Raw genomic sequence first — 23,679 nt, 5'->3', positions numbered from 1 at the left:
CGCACGATCACGAATCAATAGGATTTTCTCGAGGGTAGTGTTTTTGGAGAGGAAACTGGGTGTTTCGGTCTTTTCCTCTTTATTTAAGTGGGACGGGATATCGCCAGTCGAGAATGACTTTGAATGGCAATCCCAAAGGAAGAACTACCTAAAAACACTACAACAAATCTGTTAAATAATGGAGGTTATTTTTTCGTTTAGTGGAGGTTTTTACCCTCCGCAAAATAAATTACGGAGGTTTTCAAAAACCTCCGCAGTTAGATTCGCCACAAGCAATTAGCGGCGGTTTTCAAAAACCTCTGGTATCGAGAACATTTTGCAGAGGTTTTTTTGTAGAGGTTTTAAACCTACACTAACTGTGGAGGTTTTTTAAAGGAGGTTTTTAAACCTACGCTAACTGTGGAGGTTTATTGGAAGAGGTTTTTATACCTACACTAAATATGGAGGTTTTTTGTAGGAGGTTTTAAACCTATGCTAAATGCGGAGGTTTATTAAAAGAGGTTTTAAAACTATACTATGAAGGGGTTTTTTTTTAAATCATGCTAGCAATAGATGTTTTACAATTGATTTTCTAATTCTCCTTATTTTCTGGTATATAATGATTTTGTATACTCATTTTAGTTTCATAATCTACATGTATTATAATTTTTCATTTTCTTATGATATCGATAAAAAAATTTAATAAAAAAACTCATAATGAGGACGTAGAAATTATATTTCAATAACCAAAATAATAGCATATAGTTCAAAGATTTATAATTCAAATTTCTATTGTAAATCAAAGTATGACATAAAATCCATAACAAAGTAATATTAGTATTGTACTAAACTTTAAATCCAAAATACATTATAAGCAAACTAAGGGTTGCTAGCACCAGAAGATCCTCTTGCATCCAAAGGTGTATTAGGAACACTTGAAGCATCATTTGGCTGAAATAAGAAAAGAAAAACCACTTAGTCACATATACTATATACAAGGGTGTATCATACATACTAAATCATAATGACCATCAATAAAAATAATCAATTCTAAACAATTGTTTTAATATTCTAAACTTATGCATGGTTATTACCTTGGTCATGTATGTTTACTTAAAGACCTAACTTGAGATAAAGAGTATTAAGAGCTAGCCAAAATGAATAAAATTTTACCTTAATATTGTTGATTAACTATAAAATCTATCTACAAAACTCTAAATTAATTAGCTTAATAAACACACATACCAATTACAAAATATATTTCCTAACTAATATGCATGAATAAATTAATAAACTATAGACATATGTAAAACAGTTTTAAGAGTACATTGTGTATTATACTAACAAGTTTTAGGATACCTCACATATACATAATGATGTATGCATATTAATTACTTACATGTGTTTGATCAGGAGTGAAATAACTAGCTAATTCTTCAGGGATCCTTCCTTCCTTCATTATCATGTAGGCCTTAAAAGCTGATTCTAAATTGTTGTATTTCTCTTGCCATTGGTTTGAAGATGGAAAGGCAACACCAGATGAAGAAGAGCTCAGACTAGAAGCTCGAAGTCTTGTGTTCCTGAATGTATTAGAAGGAACAGCTCCTAATCCCATGCATCGCACTCTCCCAGAGTGCTCTAACCCTAACACTCTACCAACAGCATCAAGAGGAGAAACTTCAGATTCATCAACTATGCTTTGAGTCAATCCTACTTCAATTTGTTCCTGCAAACATGTAATAAAAGGAATTACAAAAGTTTTAAGATTAAGCACAATCCTTGAAAACAATGTTACTAAAGAAAAACATACCGCTATAGTCTTCGCTGCTTCATTTACAAATGATCCATCTTTCCTTTTATGAGTTTCAATATATAATTGTCCACGACTTGGTAGCTTCCCAGTTTCTAACAACTAAGATAAATAAAGAGTAAGTAAACATTGAACTTCTTTAATTAGTAAAAGTTAACATTTAGTGTCATTACCAACTCATTTCTTCTTCTAGGATTAGCTTTGGATCCACCAGTGTGTGGAATAACTTGCTTGCTTCGAATTTCTTTATTTCTCCTACAAAGTTCCTACATGCAAAGCAATTTCAAGTTTACAACTTGTAATAGTAATCATATAATTAGCTATAAAAACAATTCAATAATTAAAACAATCTAATTGTACCAATGTTGATGGTTTATGACGATAATGAACAAAACGAGCCCATTGATCTTTATCTATGCCTATCGGCACATTTTTTATGATTTCATCTCTTGTTTTGGTTGGATCGTTGAATTCATTCCATAAGCTTTGCCTATTTGCAGCCCATTTTCTTCCCATACTTAATTTGCAATACCGTTTTGCACCAGCTTCATTAATCTTAAAATAAAATCGAGGCTAAAAAAAAAGACAAATTTATCAAATATATCATATGCAAAATATAATATATATATATATATATATATATATATATATATATATATATATATATATATATATATATGAAAAATAGTAAAGATAGGGTTTCTAAGTGGTGTAGATATAAAAAGTTATATATAACTAATTGACATACCTTTAAAATTGTTTCAAAGCAATCATCAAAATAAGCTTTAGGTACGCCTGAAGGTCCAGACCATCTATCATAATCCATAGGAAATAATTTGCAATCAGCTGCTAGTGTTCCAAGAAATCCTGCAAGCAAGGCTTGTGCTTCACCAATTGCTTGGCCTTGGTCATCAAAATTCACAATGATGCGTAACTCCCTAGGTAAGCTATTGACTCCCCTAACTTTCACCTTAATCTTCTTGATCATTTCTTCAGAGTCTTTAACAATAAAAGAATTTCTCAATAAGAAAATGTAATATACTTCATATGATGATAATTACAAAAATAAAAATAAAATACAATACTTGTATACCTATTGCCTCAACAGTCCAACAGTGTGTAGACTCACGCCCAACATGACGTCTAGTTGTTTCATCTTCTTGTGGATCTTCAGATGTTGATACATGAGAAAGAGGGACATTACCAGTTGGGACTTCAGGAGCTTGTGTGGAATCACTTGGTGGGGAAGAAATTTCAGGATTCATTGCTGGAACTTCAGATGTTGATTCATGAGAAAGAGGGACATTACCAGTTGGGACTTCAGGAGCTTGTGTGGAATCACTTGGTGAGGGACATTGTGGTTGAGGTGCTGATTTTTGTGGATTTCTAAAACGCTTCACCTTTGGCATGACTACATATTCATGACAACAATATTAAGAGAAAAATAAATAAAGAATAATAAAATTTAAGATGACATACTATCAAAATTAAAACAAGATTAAAATAATTAATAAATGAAATAATAACAACATTTATAAGTCAATCAACTATATCATATTTAGGCAAGTGTGAATTTCTTACTATTTTAGGAGTTACAATTCAATCAACTATATCATCATTTAGATGGTTTGTAGCCAATTGTACATATTGATCATCAAGCCTAGAAAATTGTTCAAGTTGTTGCTCTTGGTATGGCTCATTTTCATATGCATTTTCTTCTACTTCTTCTCCCATGTCATATAAATCTCTTGGCTTTATGTGTACAACAACACTCCATCCTTCATTGACTACATCATCTACATAATACACCATTTGTGCTTGAGATGCTTCAATGTATGGTTCATGTTCTTCACGATCACCAATATGAATCAATCTATCAAAGTTAACACAATTAAAATTCCAACAATCCTTTTTATACCCTCTATCTCGTGTAGTATCAGCCCATTTACATTTAAAAAGAATAACAGAGAATCGACCATAGTAGTTAATCTCAATGATATCTTCCAACTTCCCATAATAAGGTAAATCTGCTTGCCTTAAGTTGCCATCAACGCTACTTGAAACACATGATGTGTTAGATGTTAAGAAAACACCACTGTTTTGTGTTTTTAATCCTTCTTCTCGAGCCAAGGTTCGAAATTTGAACCCATTAATATTATATGCAGTAAATCTTGTTGCATTGTCCAAGGGTCCTCGTGCTAAAAACTTTAGATCAGTAGACATTTCATTCATTGTATCTGGATTCATAATCTAAAAAAATTGGAAGTTAGAGTTTGAAACAAAGACGATAAAAAAATCTCTATCCACTAAATGACTACTCACCCGCTTTCTAAACCAATCAACAAACTCTTTATTGACTTTTTTCTCTATCTCTGTAGACGAAGGTCTTCTTCCTCTTGAACTCCTTTTTATGAATTCTCTAAATTCACTACATAAATTAATTATTATAATCAATACACATGACTATTATTTATAAGTAGTATAACAATAAAAGTTTATGTCACTTTACTTACTCCACAAATGGTGTGACTATAGTGCAATTAAGGAGCACATATCGATGAGCTTGCAATTTTTGCATTGGAGTTAAAGTGAACATTGAACAAGCTCCTACTGGTTTTCCAATTTGTGGGAAGATAGAGGACACAAAAAAAGTCTCATTATCAATTGGGTTATCACAAACACGTTTAGGTCTATTGAACCTTGTCTCGATATCTTCAATGTACCGAGAACAAAAGGTAAGAGACTCTTCAGCTAAATACCCCTCAGCTATGGATCCTTCAGGTTGTGCCTTGTTTCTCACAAAGGATTTTAAGTGACCTAATTCCCTATAGAAATAACTAACAATTAAAGAGTGTACAAGTAAGATATTTGTAATATAACATCATAAATTTAAATTATTTAAATCTTTACCTCTCTACTGGATACATATATCGATAATGCACTGGGCCTCCAAGTTTTGCTTCCTCTATAAGATGAACAGTTAAATGAACCATAATTGTGAAGAATGATGGAGGGAATAACATTTCTAAGTGGCATAGTGTAACCACAATGCGATCTTGGAGCAACTGAAGTTCTGGAAGATTTAAAGTTTTACCACAAAGTATTCTAAAAAAAGAACAGAACTCCACTAAGACAGAAGTCACATGGTCTGGCAACAAGTTACGAATTGCTAGTGGTAGCAATTGTTCCATAATAATATGACAATCGTGACTTTTTAACCCAGATATTTTATTAAGTTTCTCATCAATACATCTGGAAATGTTACTTGAGTAACCATCTGGTACTGTAATAGTCTTCAAAGTTTTCAAAAATAACTTTTTGGTACCACGTGTTAGTGAAAACAAAGCAAGGTGATACTTTCCATTATCATCTGGCCAAAGATCAGGCCTTAAGCCCATTTCTTTTAAGTCTTTTCTAGCATTAAGGTTGTCTTTTGATTTATCCTTCTCATGGAGCAATGTATACATGACATTGTCGCATACATTTTTTTCAATATGCATAAAATCTAGATTATGTCGTAACAAGTTAGACTCCCAATATGGAAGTTCAAAGAATATGCTTCTTTTATTCCACTGTGTGACTTCTTGTCTAGATCTTTTTCTTGTTCCATTTTGAATAGCTCCAATTCCAAATGTAGTATTAATATGTTCCACTTGTCGAAAAATGTCAGATCCAGATAATTTTAATGGTGGGTTTCGTTCTTCTATGCTTCCATCAAAGCGAACACGGTTCAATCTAAATTTATGATTTCTACTTAGAAAACGACGATGCCCCATAAAACACCACTTGTTACAATTTCGAAGGCGACAAGGTTCCGCATCTAAATTGCAAGTTGGGCAAGCCAATCCTGTGTGTATGTTCCAACCAGATAAGATGCCTAAGCCAGGAAAGTCACTAATTGTCCATATAAGAGCTGCTCGCATTCTAAAATTTTCATTTAAGGATGAGTCATAGGTGTCCACACCACTCCATAGCTCACGTAACTCCTCTACAAGGGGCTTTAGGTACACATCTATGTTATTTCCAGGAGATTGCTTGCCTGGAATGATCATTGATAGAATGAAGGAAGTATGGTTCATACATATCCAAGGTGGAAGATTATATGGAATTAAGAAAACTGGCCAGATGCTATAGGTAGAACTCAAGGTCCTAGCAGGATTAAAACCATCAGTAGCAAGGCCTAAGCGAACATTTCGAGGATCTGAAGAAAACTCAGGATGGATTAAATCAAATGTCTTCCATGCCTCTCCATCTCTTGGATGCCTTAACAACCCATCTTTATTGTCTTCCAAAACATGCCATCTCATATCTTTTGCAGTCTTACGACATGTGAACAATCTTTGCAATCTTGGTTGCAATGGAAAGTAACGTAAAACCTTTGCAGCTATTTTCTTCTTCTTGTTGGGTTTCCATCTAGATGTACCACAATGCTTACAAGCATCCAAACTTTTTTCATCATCTCCCAAATACAACATGCAATGTTTTGGACAAGCATCTATCTTTTTATAATTAAGACCAAGCTTGTTAATAATTTTCTTTGCCTCATAAATAGAAGGAGGAAACTTTGCTTTTTCAAATGCGTCATTTAACAAATCCAATATCATAGCCATTGCCTTGTCGCTTAATCCACACAAAACTTTTATATGATATAGTTTGATTATAAATTCTAGTTTTGTGTACTTGCTTCCTTCATACAATGTTTGGCTCCCATCATTTAGAAGCTCATAAAAGCCATTATGATCTTCTCTTGGTTCATCATTTACTATTTCATCTTCATTTAATGGTTGTGATGCACCTACATTAGGGTCATGTTGCCTATATTGTTCAAATGCGTCATTGATCATCATTTCCATTGGGTTTTGAGGTTGAACACCACTATCTTGGAAAACATCTTCCACTTGAGAAGATTCTAATGCTTGCTTTTCACCATGAAGATCCCATATAACATAGTTTTGAGGAAATGGTTTATATAGCAAGTGATCTTCAACTATGTCTCTAGTTTGCCATTTCATAAATCCACATTTTGGACATGGACATCGAATTGTTTCTCCTACAACTCCATTCTTAAAAGCAAAATCTAAGAATTTACTCAAACCAATGGAGTAATCAATTGAGTTTCGGGCCTTTGAAATCCATGACTTATCCATTACAAAAGATACCTAAACAATTTTATTAAAATAATTTATCACACTATGATAATATAACATAGTATAATTTGTATTAAAAAAACTATAAATTAAGAATAATATAAATTATAATATAAATTAAGAAGGAAAAACTATAATAATTATTCTAACTAAAAGAATAATTGGTAGGGGAAGAAGCATAACCTAAGATTCAATACCAATTTTTATGTTACAGCTACTACCATATATGTTATAAAATAAGAATAGGTATTTAGAATAAAAACCAATGGAACCAACAAAAAAAATGAATTACAAAAAATTATAATAAATTACACTTGTTAGCTAACTAATAGAGGTCGTAACATAAAAATACTATCATGAAAATGTAATGTACATTGTAAACACATAAAAAAAAATAAAGATTACAATGTTTAATCAAAATAAGAGAGAGATGAAGTACCTTTGAACTTCCAGTAAATGAAAGCAGGGGAATATGTCTTTTGCTATTGCCTAACCAATTTCAGCACCTCTCAAGAACTTCAGCTACAAGCTTTAAAAAAATAAGGAAATTAAGTTAGTATTATATACGACAAGTTAGTATTATATATATATATATGACCTTAATAGCCAAAAAAGAAAAAGCAAATTAACCACTTATTTTTTGGAGCAAGTGTGCTACAAATCCAAGCTGAAATTGCTTGCATCAATGCCAAATGGAATCAAAAGTATATGCTAATTCCAATGGGAGTTACTTGACATTCAATTTTAGAGTTGGATCTGGCACTACTAATCTGAGCAAATCAGTGTATCTAAGCAATTTCAATTTTCACAAACGAAGCCTTCAGTTAGGCAAATTGTATCTAAGCAAATCAGTGTTGTGCCTTTGATGGATCCCAAAAAGGTGGATACTGTTCCACCAGACCCAATCAGTGTCTTTATAAGTCTGGATATATTACATCTATTAAATCCAACATTTTTTCCTAATAAATAACAGTGCCACAACATTGGTGAACCTAACAAACCACAATTATAACCATGACAACATCCATGTTCTTCAATATCCAATGCCCTTAACATTATCTAGTGATTCATATTTTGAGATTTGAAAGTCCAAAATGATAAAAGAATATATATATATATATATATATATATATATATATATATATATATATATATATGCATGTGTCACTCCATGCTCTGAACAGAACACAACTCCAAAATCTCCAAACACATTCTAGAACTTCATTCCAAGTTCCAATTAGATAGCTAAGGTAATGACTAATACTAATAACATAAACAGTGATTATCACTTCTTCATGACTGACTAGAACATGTTCTTGTTAATGTATCTAATTGAAGACTCAAGAAAATCAGATTTCTCTGGCAACAAACTAACATAATTTATTATTCATTTATGTATAAAGCTTAAATGAAGCTAACATTTTTATGCCCCGGCCATATATATATGCATCTGTATTAGATAATAATAACAATTAATTGATGGGCATTACTCTTTTTCAAAAGCAAAAAAATAATGCACGATTGAGTTTCTTTAGCACAATTTATTATTCAATGGAATTAAACATCAAAGAACGTATCGATGCATGTGCAATCAGACAGCCAATATGAAGAACCCGCAAGTTGAGATGTTCAACAACCAGTTGTGTTTGCCACTATTATTGATAGAGTGATAGTACATTGATGTACCATGGTTTCCAAGCGTAGATAATTCACTGGATACTATTATATTTATTGGACATGTGTGTTTGAGCCTATGTTGAATTGTAATTATCCTTCTTCCACAAGTTATTTCAAAATTGACTGAAGATAAAGCTAGTCACATACCTTACAGGGATTCCAAATTGACTAGAGTACTTCAGTCTTCGCTAAGTGGTCATGGATGTGTTTCTGTAAGGCTTCCCTTGTGTAGATATTTGCATATAATGGAAAAGCAATTGTCTATTAGCTCTCAAACAGGTACTAGCTCAATTAAAATTCCAAGTTCACAAAATACTTAATGGAAAAGCAAATTATGGAATTGCAGTAACAAGATAGGTGCATTGTCTATTAACAATGGAATTTATAAGAATAAGGTTTTGCTCTCTCAACTAAATATCATATCCATGGGAAATTGACAAATCAAGGTATAAATTATGAAAGACACCATGCCAACAAATATGGCCCTGTGTCAGGAAAAATGTATTTACAAAGAACAATATATGTAGCTCAAAAATTAGAATGCCAAGAAAACAAAAAGTGGTGTAGAAGAGGTAAAAAAATTGTATTATGTTAACCATTACAGCATAATATTAGGAATATCTTCAGAGTTCAGATTACTTTAGAATATATTAGCATATCTTCAGAATATACTGTGAAATCAATTAGTCATGTAAATGAGGAAGCAACCTAAGGAATTGTTTCCTGGTTTATTTCCTTAGTTATTAAGGGTTGGTTATATACTAGTGCTTGTATTAGTGGACTTGGGCTTGTAATAAAACACTAGTACTTGACCCTACTAATAAAAATTAGATCACTGGCTTAGTATTTTGTTTCATATGCTTACACCCTTCATATTGCTTTGTTGGGTATACAAAAAATAGTTATAATGCAATGCCAGCCATGCCCCAAAAATCACTTCATTTGTATAAATCCTTTCCTTTTGGACATGCATGCTGATGAGCCAATATGTACAACCGTCGAACATTTATAGTTTGAGTATCACACAATCACACTACTCTCTACACATTATACAATCTTTTTGTAATCAAAACAGAGGATCAAGAGCTTCTTCAGATTCCAATCACTGCATAATTATGAATCAAATAGAAGATCAAGAATTGGAGGCTACATTGCAGTTTCCATACACATAATACATTGAAGTTTGCTCACCGGGCAAAGTACATTGAAATACGAGCAGCACAAAACAAGGCAAGTTAAATTTGATGACTTTTTTTGGTTGAATCAAAATTTTATTCCTACCAAATGACAATGTACAGCCTGCACACAATACAAAGAACAAGAAACAGCTCCTGATTTTTTTTCTGCATAAGTATAGAAATTTCTCACATTCATCACCACTTCCTCGTTTAGCTTCAAAATTCTTACCAACTCCGTGTGCAATTCTGGAGTATGTTTATCGCTCAAATTTTTAATGGAAAAGAATGAGAGATGTTTTGAATGGTTTTCTTTTTGTTGCGTTGGAAGAATTTCTATGAACCCCGATTTAAAAAGCAATATTTCAATGAACCACAATTTAAAAGGCAATATTTCTATTAATCCCATATTTAAAAGGCAATTGGGAATGCTGAAATTAATCAAATTATAGGATTTTCGGTATTGAAGGAGAAAAATGAGGGAATATAGATTATGTATATTGTGATGGGTTACAAGGTGATACAAATCATAAAGCACTACCCCTTATTAGTGTATTGGCTTAGGTCCTAACTCTATCCCTCAAAATTTTGTAATTTGAGTTCTGCCCAAGCTTTATTAGGACTAGATTGAAGTTTGAATACTTACAATAGAATTCTGCTGTATCAGGTAGTCCTGTGGCCTTAAAATCATAGATGCACCGCCAGCAAAGTTCAGACTTGAGGAAAAACGTCAGTGACACTGAACACAATACAAATAAAAGAAGTTAGGAAAATAGAGTATCGAGATGATCTATTTTTTAGCACTCAATTAGCAAAAGGAGGATGGACTGAAAAAAAGGTCCAGAAAAAGGAGGCATTAAATGTTCAGCCTAACCTGGAGGTGATTAAGTAACACTGATTTCCCCTTGAAACAACCGTGGATACAGATTGTGGAATTGCAGCTGTAATCTGCATTAATGAAAAAAAAACATTTTGCCATTAATATTTGATAAAACTCCAACCTAGAAAAAAGTATGCAACGATCCTTCAAGACCTAGATTCTTGGTCTGAATCTGAGTGACTCTCCCTCCAGAACAGTACACATAAGACCATGAAGGAGGGCCACAAGGGTTTGTGACACCATAACAACCCTTTTCTGAAATCATTCAGAATTCTGAGATCATTCGGGTTTGTGACACCATAACAACCCATTGTGATCATCAGGGTTAAAAACACAAAGATGCTAACTTTCATCATACCCATCATGGTTACCTTAACCCCACAGAGAAAACAAAAATCAAGGTAGAAACTTTCCCATAAAACTCACAACCCCATTTGTGTCAAAGATCGGCATCTGAGTCGTAGGAACAGAATGAGACAGCAACAACAGACCCAGTGGGAAAAGAATAGAACATGTGAGTATAAATGTGCGGTACCGAGAAAGAAAAAAAAAACATGGAATAGTTGCAACCCTAGCGTAGGATGGTTGTTCGGGGAATCAGAAAAGGGAAAAGAAAAAAAAAACAGATACTCTTATCGAAAGGAAAAATCGAAGAAGAAAACGAAACAATTAAAGAGCGGAGAAAGGAGAAGAAGAAGAGTGAAGAGAGAATCTTGTACCTGAGTTGAGAGCGGAAGTGAGGGGTGGAATTAGGGGTTGAAGGTTGGGGACAACCAGTACATATTGGGATTTTGTAAATTTTTTAGAGGGAATTTTTTTTTTTGCCGGGAAAAAATATGATTTTTTTTATTTTAAAGAGAAAAGAGTGAAAAAATAATATTTAATTAGCAGAGGTTATAACCCACCTCCGCAAATTAAGTACAAAAAATTGTAGTTTTTAATAAATTAAGGAGGTTTCTAAAACCTCCGCAAAATAACCTCCATTATTTAACATTTTTTTTGTAGTGAAATGGGTTTTCCTTTGCCGGCAGTCATTTACCTTGCCGAAAATTTATCTGGTCTGAAGATCCTCTGTTCTCTTTCTTTCATTGATCGGGAATTACTTTGTTTTCCTCCGATCTTTTCCTTTTTACTTTCTTCCAATCTTTGATCGGGAATCCTTCTTTTCCTTTCTTTTCATTTTTTCCTTTTCTTTCTTTTCATTTCTTCCTTTTTTTTTTCATTTCTCCCTCTCCATTTCTTTCTTTAGGAAATCGGGTTTTAGCATTCGTTATTTGTTCTCCCTTGAGGAGATTCCGCTGTCCTTTGCTTCGGGGGAAAGGATGAGGATTCTTTTTATAGGCTAAGGTTCAAAGTAGTCTAAGGTTGTGTCTCAACGGGGTCTTTTATTGTGGGAGCCTGATCTTGATATCTGGGGCAAAACAAATTCGTGGGTCAAGGTATCGGTCTCGGGTTGAACTTCCATATTATTTCCACAAGGCACGCGCAACAATGATGATTTGGAAACAACGTGCAAAATTAGTCATGGCCACAACCAGGTGGGCACTCAAGCATCCCGTTTATGGCATTGTGATACTACAGTTGGGGATTTACACAAACAGACCCAACGTTTCCAAATTATGTTCTTTCATCAGTTCAATGAATCCATCCATTCTTATCTCGGTTATTCAGGAAAATAAACTCTTAGTGTCAGTCCCTTGTTTCCAAAAGATATGTTTGCTCTCTACAAATGATTTATGCTTCCTACGACCATAACATGCCGACCTTCGAGGTCTTTCTTTCTTTTTCCTTTTTTGTTTCATTTTTTATGTTCACAAAAAACTATTCATCCATTGCCATCTATGAGAAAAACTTTTCTTTGTACACCTACATTCCTATACATGATGAACTTTTTCTATATACACGCATTAAAACCCTTTCTCTTCACGTCAACACGGTCTATATACAAACCCTATTCATGTTCAAAGATTTTTTTTTCATTTTTTCCAACACACACCCGTAGTTTATACAAAAATTTCTTTATAACACTCGTCGCTCACACACACAAGAATTTCTTTTCACACATTATTTACACACACAAAATCCTTCTATACACATTTTCCTTTTACATATATATAAAAAAAACCTTTTTCTTTTCTTTATATATATATAGACATGACATTTATTCACAACGCCCCTTTCTTTTTCTATTTTTGGTATTATCATGATGTTTGTTCGTTTTAGGACGACGTTCCTAAATGCAAACTCTACACGGTTCCAGAATTTGAACAAACATTATCGACAATAACGAAGTAAGCACTAACGCAATAGTCCAAACAAAATATATGCACAAAACAAATGACAATCGCAACAACAAAAAACAAATGTTAGTCCCTCAAGTCATAGAAATAAAATAACATGTAAATGATAAAGGATGAAACATAAAAAGAACATGAATCTGGGGATCCCACGGTCATGTGGCTCCGCATGCCATCGGACTCTTGGGTCACTGTAACAAAAAGTGGGGTGGTCAACAAAAGCAGGGCTTTTGCTCCTACGTATCCTCAATTTGTGATGAGGAACTCAGACCTACGTAGTTCTTGATAACTGTGAGACTAAAAATAGTCTCAGTGTTTTCTTTACTAAAATGCGAACATGCTTTAGTAAACAGACAAAACTTCCAACTTATCAGAGCAACATATGCTTTTTTATTTTAAAAATGATGTGTCTATCGGGGAAGGAGAGTATGCTGATGAAATTTTCTCATAACCATAAATGAGATTTTGGATGTTAGCATTTCGTTTCTAAACGACCATTTAGAGGAAACACTGGGTCCAACAAAGATAGGAGAAAATCACTCAAAGTGTATCAATCTCACACAGGTAAGTGTTTTATCCTAATTCTGAACCATAGATATGTCATGACTTGATTTTGCAAATCATTTCCTATCAAATCAAAGATTACATGCGTGATCATGGATCAATAGGACTTATTTTGGGAATGGATTTTAGGTGGGGAATTTGGCTTTGAGTTTTTTTTCCTTTTCCTCTTCTGTTTTTGTTTAGTGCGTGGCGAGAAAGTCGCTAGCACACAGGATTTTGTCGGCAATCAAAGGGAGAGGACCACTTTAGGTCGTGGTTTCCTGTTTCTTGTTTACTTGGTGACAATTCTATATTGTTCAGATATTGTCTGGTCCAAAGACCTTTCTGGATGTTTCTTCTATTTTCTTCCGATCCTTGATCGGGAATTTTCTTTCCTTTTTTTGCTTTCTCCCACTCTTTGATTGGGAATTTTTCTTTTCTTTTTTTTTTTTTTGTTGTTTTCCGAGGGCAAGGATTGACATTCTCACCCTGGGTCAAGGTTTATGATAAGTTGGGATTTTGGCTCAAGGCTTGTAGAATGGCTGGTCATGATATATGTCAGGGTTTGGCCATCGATTCGGGGATAAAGGGGATGTCCTACATTATTTCCATGATACACATGCAACAACGATGATTAGGAAATTTTATGCAAAACTGGTCATGCATGCACCCATGTGGACACTCAAGCATCAAGTTTTTATGGTCATGTGACACTAGGGCTCAGGATTCATTTTCCCAATTTTAAGTCAACCCAGTGTTTCCAAAATATGTTCTTTTATCAAATCATGCATTCATCCGAGTCCATTTTGGGCGCTCGGGAAAATTTTCACAGCATTCACCCTTCAGGTGTATACACTTTTTTTCAAAAACTGGTTAAGATCAGTAAAATCTTTCAAAGAAAAGTTGGAAATTATCTCTTTTCACAAGCATGTTGTTTTTTTAGCTAGACAACTTTTTATTTTTTTTTCTATTTTTTTTCTTCCTTCTTTTTCTTTTCTTGCTCGCTCTCTTTTTTTTCATGAGGTATTTTTCTACCTAAACATACGTATATTTTTGTGAGGTATTTTGCTATATACATGCATGTCCAAGGTAACTTGCTACCTAAACATACATATATATGTTTTGTGAGATACTTTTGCTATATACATGCATATCCATGGTATCTTGCTACCTAAACATACATATATATATTTTGTGAAGTATTTTTGCTACATACATGCATATCCAAGGTATCTTTCTACCTAAACATACATATATATATTTTGTGAAGTATTTTTTGCAACATACATGCATATCCAAGGTATCTAAACATATATATATATATATATATATATATATATTTTGTGAGGTATGACTACCTTCCGAGCTTGTGCTTGTTTTATTTAAATTCCTAGGATCATGAGAAACTAGGTGTGTCCTGCTATGACTTGAGAAACAAAAGTGATCAAATAACAAGCAGAGATTTAAAAGGTACTAGGTTGCCTCCTAGTTGCGCTTCTTTAACGTCTTGAGCTGGACACGTGATGGCTTGTCGGTCACGGACCTAGTACTTTGCTTACCTTTGGCTTTGGACTTGGTTGCCTATTGGTCGGCCATGGGTCGTAAGCAACGCTCTAACCTTTTTGTGGATGAGCTGAGGTGAACTCTAGAGGTGATGGCGGTGCGTCTGTTGCCCGCTGCCGGCCATCCCCATGCTGCTATGGTGTTTCGCCCTGCGCCTGCCTGGGGACACAGTACATCTTGATGAAAGCTCGATTAGTAGGGGGCCTGATGACCTTGCTGGGGGCGACAGGCACTCCGTAGAACTGACAGAGGTCCGTAATTAGAGCTTGACAACTCCAAGACCCTGTTGGACTTCTTCGGGTCCACTGGGTGTCTTGCGGGCGCGATCCCTGCAAACAATAGATGACATCAGAAATTAGTTGAGCGATGTGCATACTTACCTATGTCATGATGACGTGACCTTGCCGGGGGGAACAGGCACCCTGTAGGACTACAGAGGCCCGTAACTAGAGCTGGAAACCCCAGGGCCTTGTTGGACTTCTCCGGGTCCAGTGGATGTCTTTGTGGGTGCGATTCCTGCAAACAATAGATGGTATCAGAAATTAGTTGAACCATATGTATACTTACCTATGTCACGATGGCATGACCTTGTTGGGGGGAACGGGCACCCTGTAGGACTGACAAAGGCCCGTAACCAGAGCTGGAAACCCCAGGGCCCTGTTGGACTTCTTCGGGTCCACTAGGTGTCTTGTGGGCGTGATCCCTGCAAACAATAGATGATATCAGAAATCAATTGAGCCATGTGCATACTTACCTATGTCATGACGGCACAGACCAACTGATACATCTGCAGGGGGAGATTGGCATTATGGTCACTGGGCAGAATGTTGCTAAATAGCAACGTCATCCATATCCCTGTAAGAGTGGTCATGTTGGTGCGCATGATCCGCACTCGTCTTTTTGTAGCAGCACGGGTGAAATCTTGCCCCGGTATGCATAGTAGATGCGTGATAGCCTCCCTCCCTGGATGTGCTCGCACAGTTGGTCGCCCTCCAATATCAGGGGATGACCCAGGAACTGATAAAAGGAAACTACTGGCCCCTTAACTGGGAGCGCAAGTCTCGGTGAAGCATCTAAGGGCAAAGGACCTTATATTCTCTTAAGGTGTGGATATGGAGCACACTGAAAATGAGGACGCGTAGCCCTCTAAAGGCGAGGGCGTGCAGCCCTCTACAGGCGAGGATGTGCAGTCCTCTGATGGCGAGGACATATAGTCCTCTAAAGGTGATAGGTACTAGTACCCAAGGGTCCACCTTTATGAGAAAGCAAGAGATCGACTCATCGAGAGGGTCGGTCATCCAAAAAGATTGGACACGAGATGTAGGAAATCTATGCAGTTAACATGATTTTTAGGGATGCAGACACATGCAACCTTTGTCGTGAAATTTGGTAATGCTGACCTCATATGAAACAATGCAATGCAATGGAAAGTTGTACAATGTTCATGACATTATTTCCCTATTTTGTGATTTTTATTTTGATTTAATTTTTTTGGAAAACACAGATTGACTGTCCTTTTGAAAAAGGTGATAATTCATGCAACCTTATCCTATCTTTTGCAAATCTCTTTGGGAACTCCCTCAGAGTGTATGTTCTGTTTGATTTAGTCACTTGACCATTTTGGAGTGATGGCAATGGAGCCGTTTGACGTTAAATCAATCTATTGAAATTCCAGGGTTTGTCTTCCCCCCCCCCCCCCTTTTTTTTCTTGTTTAAAAACATCGACGGGTGAGAACTTTTGATCTGCCCCTATGTTCACTTGAGGCTCATGCACGATGCCCCTCATTGCCCCAGTGTAAGGCTTTGAGGTACCAATTGTTATCTTTCGTCATGACCTTGTAGCTGGGAACCTATTGGGTGAGAACTTCTAATCTGCCCCTAGGTTCGCTTGAGGTTTTTGCATGGTGCCTTTCATTGCCCCAGTGTAAGGCTTTGAGGTACAATCGTTGTCTTTCGTCATGACCTTGTAGCAAGGAACCTATTGGGTGAGAACTTCTAATTTGCCCCTAGGTTTGTTTGAGGTTTATGCATGGTGCCTTTCATTGCCCCAGTGTAGGGCTTAGAGGCACCAATTTTTGTCTTGTTTTCACAACCTTGTAGTGAGGAAGAATGAAAGAAGCAGTTGATTCTTGCAAAAAGAATTTTCCAAGGACGAGAAATAGTTGAAGGATTTTTCAGTTGATGGATTAAGTCAAATGACTCCTACGTAGAAGCAAGATGTTTTGATGTCTTGATGATGCTAAAGGATCAAGTGCTTCTAAGTTTTATTCAAGACAAGAATCCAAGAAAATCAAGATATATGATCAAGTTGATCTCTAGAATCTTTAGGAAGAAGTTTCCAAATTGAAAAAACAAAAGGTTTGACCAAAGAATTCTATTATTTCAAATTGAGATTTGCTCTCTGGTAATCGATTACCAACAGCTGAAAATGTTTATAACAGTCACTAGAAATTTGAATTCAAAATTTATAACGTGTAATTGATTACACATGGATTGTAATTGATTACCAGCAGTTTATTGAACGTTTTAATTCAAATTTTTTAAACCTGTAATCGATTACACAAGTCTTGTAATTGATTACCAGAGGGGATTTTCAGAATATAATTTCCAAGAGTCGCATCTATTCAAATGGTTTATGAATGGCCATCAAAGGTCTATTTATATGTGACTTGGAAACACGAATTTAAAGAGATTTTTCATTGCCCAAAAAGTTTTATCCTCTCAAAAGATTAAGAGTTTTTCTGAACTGAAATGTCTTATCCTCTCAAAAAGATTCCTTGGTCAACCACTTGCATATTTAATAAGGAATTTTGATTGATCTTCATTGTACAATCTATCCCTTTTAAGAGAGATCTCTTCTTCTCTTCTTCTTATTTCTGAAAAGGGATTAAGAGACTGTGGGTCTCTTGTTGTAGAGGATTCCTGAACACAAGGGAAGGGTTGTCCCTGTGTGGTTCAGACTTTGTAAAATGAGTTTTACAAAGATAGTGGAAAATCTCGAGTGGGTTGCTTGAGGACTGGACATAGGCACGGGAAGTGGCCGAACCAGTATAAATCAAGTTTGCATTTCTCTTTTCCCTTAAACTTCTTTTATTTATTGCTATTTATCTTTTGCTTTAAAGAAGTTTATTTTGAATTGTCTTTTGAGTAATTCATGTTAAGGGTGCATTGTTAATCCGAAAAGAGAGAGTGAAAGTTTAATTGGGGAATAGTCTTTGTATCTTAATTCAACCCCCCTTTTTCTTAAGGTAACTGAGGCCATTTGTCCAACATCCTATTCTTGATAACTCACTTCTCTCTAAAAGACAAACTTTCCGGAATGATAAAATGAGGTCACATGAACGTTCTGGAAACACAGTCAATCAAATGATTTTTTTTTCTTTTTCTTTTTGAACCCCTTTTTTTTATTTTGAAACTTATTTGTTTTGAACTTTACTCGTTGTTTTACGACACCCCCACCAACGTGCAAGACGAGTAATCTCTGATTGAACGGTCTTGGAAGTCATCACTCAAGAGCGCATGTCGCTTGAGCAAACAAACCAATGGCTTGCACCCACATTCTAGTGGAAGCAAAGATGTAATTACGAGAGGATGAGGGACAAAGATGTCAGACTTATCCATTTTATTTAGCATTGTAACTATGGTTTACAATAATGGCATAGACTTGAAAATCTTGATGAGTCATTAGAGACATCTAACAACAACTTTCAAAATTGCCCCAGGTGTGGTGTCGCTTGTCAATGTTAGGATTTACACGCGATTCTCCTCAAATTTCAGCCGACCCGCATCAATTAGACTTTGCACCTTATGCTTCAGGGTCATACAGTGCTCAATGGAATGCCCCAGGGCTCCTCCATGATATGCACATGTTGTGTTCAAGTCGTATCCTCGGAAAAATGGAGGTTGAGGAAACCTAGCAGGGGTTATGGCTACCATTGAATTATCGAATAGATATGAGAGCAAGTTTAGCATATGACACCGGAATTTGCGGTGAATCCTACAGGCTTTTTGCTGCAAAATTCCTTTTTGGTTGGTGTTTTGGTTCGTGCTAAAGGTGGTGTTTAGCATTGGTTGTGTGGTAGACAGGCTTTGTGGTTGATTTAGGGATGGCCTTTATGGATAACTGGGTGGTGGGTAAGGAGAAGGTTTGTTATTGGCTGAGTAATGACATTGTTGGGTTGGTGGGAAGTTTGGCCATGTAGGAATGACAGTCGCAGCATGGGTTTCTCCTTCATTTTCACCCTCTTCATTTGCCCCAGTTTTCTCATTCGTCCAAGTAGGATGATTAAATTTGCCTCTTTTTAGACCCACTTTGATCCTTTCGTCGGTGAAGACCATATCATCAAAGCTTGAAGGTGTGTAGCCCACCATCTTTTCATAGTAGAATACTGGTAATGTGTCTACTATCATTGTCATCATTTTTTTCTCCGTCATTGAGGTGCCACTTGAGCTGCCAGGTCTCTCCACCTTTGGGCGTATTCTTTTGAAAGATTCGTGCCCCCTTTTTGCACATGTTCTGTAGTTGCATCCTATCCGAAGACATTATACTGACACTGCTTAACGAAGGCAACCACTAGGTCCTTCCAAGAATGGACTCGGGAAGGTTCCAAGTTAGTGTACCAGGTAACAGCTACCCCAGTAAGACTTTCTTGGAAGGAATGTATCAGCAATTCCTCATCTTTTGCGTATGCCCCCATCTTCCAATAATACATCTTTAGATGGTTCTTGGGGCAAGTAGTCCCCTTGTACTTGTCAAAGTCCAGCACCTTGAACTTGGGAGGGGTGATGATATTGGGTACTAGGAACAACTCTTCTAGGTTAGCAAAGACATAATCTTTACCTCCTTCAATGGCCCTGAGCCTTTCCTCTAGATGATCCAACTTTCCCATTTCTGTCATAGCATGAGGGTTTTTACTTGTTGTGGAATGCAAGAGGTGTAGCTGGGGATGATACTGAGGGCCCTCCAAAGGGTTTTGTAGGGGTATACCACCAACTTCTTGCCCTTCAGTGGCATATCCGAGGCAAGGCTCAAAGTCGGCTAGATTATGGTGGGGAATTTCATGTGTCTCCCCCACGGTTTAAGAGACATGTGTATGATTAGTTTGGGGTTGTTGGCTCTCAATGGGTATAGGAGTGGAGTTATTGACATTCTTATTGGGAATGTATGCCACATTGGGTGGTGTATAGTTGGGAGGCAAGCCATATAATGGGAAGGCATGCTTGTTTTGAATTTGCACATAATGGGGGCCGTCCGTACTTCCCAAATCTTTGCCTACCATATCTGAGGTTGGATGATTCATTTGCATGGCAGAATAAGAAAGCAAAAACACACCATAAACACTCTGAAGTAAGGATGTGGTGGCACTAACCTTCTAGAAGCAATTTGTCTCCAGTAGCAATTTGTTTTAAAATTTTTTTCTTTCCTCCAAGGCACTACCTACCAAAAGCTGTTAAGAAGTTCATTCTGCGTCAATAAAGAGGATTCTTGAGAGTTAACATTAGGGAAAAGTAGAAAAGGAAGGGGTTTAGAAATGAGAGAAAGGAGGGGATGATAGAGTCTAGTTCAAACAAATCACAAAACCTGAAAATTGTGTTTGGTTGTGTTTGTTCTGTCTATTATTTTTCACTCTATTTCTTTCATTTCCATTTTCTGTCTTGTACAAATGAAAAACTTGTTAAATATGATAGTTTAATTTTCTAACGTGGGTGCTTTGTTCTCTTAAAGCTGTATGAATTCACAGTGGGAGCTCCACCGGGAAAGGAAAGGAAGCATGAATTTGTTGACAACCCAAATGGTTTATTCTCTGCGCAAGCAGCACCAAAACCTCCAGTTGTTGTGTATACAATACTGGAAGGAATGCATGGTTCAAATTAGGGGTGAGAAAAAATCAGTTTCTATAAAAAATTAAAACCAAACCTAATCAGTTTTTAATCTAAATATAAGAATGAACTGATTTTAGGAATTCAACTGGTTGTCAAACTGCTTTTTTTAATTTAAAAAAAACTGATTTTCATAATGATTATTTAATTAATAATGAAAATGACATTTTCAGCTCCAAATCAATGGTTTCCAACAAAGAAATAAGAGAGAGTAGTGATCAACAGAGACATAAGAGCATATCAATCTAAGTCTGTGTGCTGAAAGTGATGTACACAAATTGCCTGTGCTCTTTATGTAGTATGGGCAGCAATAATTTCCCCCAGCTTACCAAACTGTATTCTGCATATTATGGTTTCTAACGATTTTTATCCTTACATAATCAATATCCTCTTTTAACCAATAATATAAATAATGACAATGTTATTTATTACAACTAGCTAATTATAATGACACATGACACATCAAATAATATAATCTAATCCTATTCGTTCCTAATTCCATGCTTTTACTTATCACTGTTAATGAACGAAATACAAAGGAATTCACCTCAAGCTCTAATAAGAATGAAATGAAAGGTTACATGGATTAAAAGAGAAGTTTCCCATGAAAACAAATAAGGAAGGAAGCACAGTGGAAACTATGGGAAAGAAGAGACTACTTAGGTGTTCATCCACAGAAACAACATGGCCTAAGCTATGTTGGGATTCACATTCCAGCTGATGGACAAGCTATCATGTAATGCCACAAAATCAGTCACACAATTACACTCACATGATGAGAGTTTTTCATTGAAATTGTGATGCTAATGGGCGGCTACAATAGTAAATTTTAATAAATACTCATAGCATATTTCCTAATGGCTGGTCCCTTAATTATTAAGTCAAGTTCAAATTTTATGGTTGGTATTTATTCTAAGCCTAGCTTTAAATAAACTTGTTGTTGTCATAATTAATTTAGTTTTACAAGTGAAAGGATTGATTTCATCTCTTTTTACAAATGAAGTGAAGAAGACATCAAACCATTTGATTTGAATATTAGTTTGGCTAGTATTATATGCAGAATAATTGTCCCTCTCTACATGGCCTAGCAGCTTATATATATAATCCATGCATAGTGTTTCAAGGTTATAGACATTTTGATCGATAATATCGGTAACTGATTGATACATTTCCTAGGTTGTTCCTCCTGAGGCATCCTACCTTCATGTTCATGGATAAAGATGCTAATTCAAAAATCCAACTCCCTCCTGGATTTAGATTCCACCTTTCTTATGAGGAGCTAATTGTTCACTATCTGAGAAACAAAGTGACATCATCACCCCTTCCTGCTTCATTCATAGCAGAAATAGATCTTTACAACTATAATCCATGGGAGCTCCCAAGTCTGTGTTAGCAATTGCATTGTTTTAGTTTGTGTTTCATTCTTTTCTTGAAGTATTTACTTAGTGGGATAAGGCTTTTGTTGTTATTGTTGTTTCTATTGTCTTGAAGTAGTAATTACTAAAGCAATGATAGCTTTTCATTTTGAACAAGCAAAGCTTTGTTTGGGGAGGATGAGTGGTATTTCTTTACTCCTAGAGATAGGAAGTATCCCAATGGAATGAGGCCTAATAGAGCAACTACTTCTGGTTATTGGAAGCCTACCGGGACTGACAAACCCATTTTCACTTCCTGTGGGATGAAGAGCATTACTGTCAAGAAGGCACTCGTGTTCTACAAGGGTCGTCCACCAAAGGGATCGAAAATCGACTAGATCATGCATGAGTAGAGATTGCATGATTCCATGATCTCCAATTCAAAGCAAGGAGGGTCCATGAGAGTAGGCCAATTTCATGAGTTCAATTTTTCAATTTGGTGGTTTTTAATGACCAATAGAGTAAATTATTGAGGAAATTCTCAATTGCATTTCATTGATACTGTATAGTACACTTATAGAGTCTATGTACAACTGATTGACAAGAGATCCAATCTATCTTAATCTAAACTAAGTTGTAACTTATAGACAAGATCTTCATTTAAATTATAGGATCAAATAATAGATAAGATACTAGTACATAAGATTAAGATTACAGCATCATGTTGATCCATTAGAGTAATAGTATCTAAGTTTTATCTGCACAATCCATACTTGTTACAGTAAGAAAGCCAGCAATCACACCTCCAAACATTTGTATACACAATCAGTATGACAAACCAAACTCACAAGGCATGTCAGTCGAATAACAGAACATAACAATTTCATATTTTACTAAAATAAAAAAATGCTATGAATATTGATGTTAGCTCTCTAGAACACACACATAAGGTTTATCTTCTCATAATGAACCAAAATGTAATGAATAATGATAAAAACAACTACACCCAAATTTTGAATACTACCAGAGACTTACAAAGAATGTATTATATTGATAAAAAGAACTACTTCCAACAACCTTACAACAAAGAGTCGCGAAGCGTACCTTCGATGGAGAAAAACAAAGTGCGAACAAGAACCTTCGATGGAGAACAACAGAGCACAAAGAACAACCTTAGATGGAGAACAACAGTCGTGATTAGGTTGCAGAAATAAACATTTTAAAATAGGGAAGAAGAAGAACAACCTTCGATGGAGTACAACGCTATCAGTTGCAAAGAAGAAGAAAACCACTTGCGACGAAGAAGAAGAACACTTGCGCAGAAGAAGAGCAGCTGGGAAGAACAGTTGAGAAGACGAAGAAGCTTCAACGGA

General features: G+C 35.7%; 4 protein-coding genes and 1 long non-coding RNA gene across 5 annotated transcripts; 1 reads left to right on the top strand and 4 right to left on the bottom strand.

The window, feature by feature from the left end:
* Window positions 1–858: 858 nt before the first annotated feature.
* Window positions 859–9,112, bottom strand: LOC114371313. The gene is made up of 9 exons (XM_028328782.1): window positions 8,761–9,112; window positions 7,376–7,465; window positions 2,883–3,200; window positions 2,538–2,788; window positions 2,150–2,362; window positions 1,963–2,055; window positions 1,790–1,891; window positions 1,379–1,705; window positions 859–930 (listed from the first exon to the last, which is right to left on the bottom strand). The coding sequence occupies exons 3-9, from the start codon at window positions 3,196–3,198 to the stop codon at window positions 859–861; spliced, it is 1,374 nt and encodes a 457-aa protein (XP_028184583.1). The 5' UTR covers window positions 3,199–3,200; window positions 7,376–7,465; window positions 8,761–9,112.
* On the bottom strand, window positions 3,353–4,211 carry LOC114370921. The gene is made up of 2 exons (XM_028328320.1): window positions 4,112–4,211; window positions 3,353–4,039 (listed from the first exon to the last, which is right to left on the bottom strand). The coding sequence occupies exon 2, from the start codon at window positions 4,034–4,036 to the stop codon at window positions 3,389–3,391; it is 648 nt and encodes a 215-aa protein (XP_028184121.1). The 5' UTR covers window positions 4,037–4,039; window positions 4,112–4,211; the 3' UTR covers window positions 3,353–3,388.
* Window positions 4,299–6,936, bottom strand: LOC114371312. The gene is made up of 3 exons (XM_028328781.1): window positions 5,055–6,936; window positions 4,700–4,862; window positions 4,299–4,614 (listed from the first exon to the last, which is right to left on the bottom strand). The coding sequence occupies exons 1-3, from the start codon at window positions 6,934–6,936 to the stop codon at window positions 4,299–4,301; spliced, it is 2,361 nt and encodes a 786-aa protein (XP_028184582.1).
* Window positions 9,113–10,430: 1,318 nt separating the features above from the next.
* On the bottom strand, window positions 10,431–11,415 carry LOC114370065. The gene is made up of 3 exons (XR_003657756.1): window positions 11,388–11,415; window positions 10,663–10,736; window positions 10,431–10,527 (listed from the first exon to the last, which is right to left on the bottom strand). It is a non-coding gene; the product is annotated as an uncharacterized LOC114370065 (long non-coding RNA).
* A 10,746-nt stretch (window positions 11,416–22,161) lies between these two features.
* LOC114371310 (NAC transcription factor 25-like) lies at window positions 22,162–22,704 on the top strand. Its single transcript, XM_028328780.1, has 2 exons — window positions 22,162–22,333; window positions 22,490–22,704. Exons 1-2 carry the CDS (start codon window positions 22,162–22,164, stop codon window positions 22,702–22,704), a joined length of 387 nt encoding a protein of 128 aa, XP_028184581.1.
* The last annotated feature ends 975 nt before the right edge of the window (window positions 22,705–23,679 follow it).

The sequence above is a fragment of the Glycine soja genome, chromosome 10 (genome assembly GCF_004193775.1).
Source record: "Glycine soja cultivar W05 chromosome 10, ASM419377v2, whole genome shotgun sequence".
NCBI classification, from domain to species: Eukaryota; Viridiplantae; Streptophyta; class Magnoliopsida; order Fabales; family Fabaceae; genus Glycine; species Glycine soja.
This window is presented reverse-complemented; position numbering and strand designations above follow the sequence as displayed.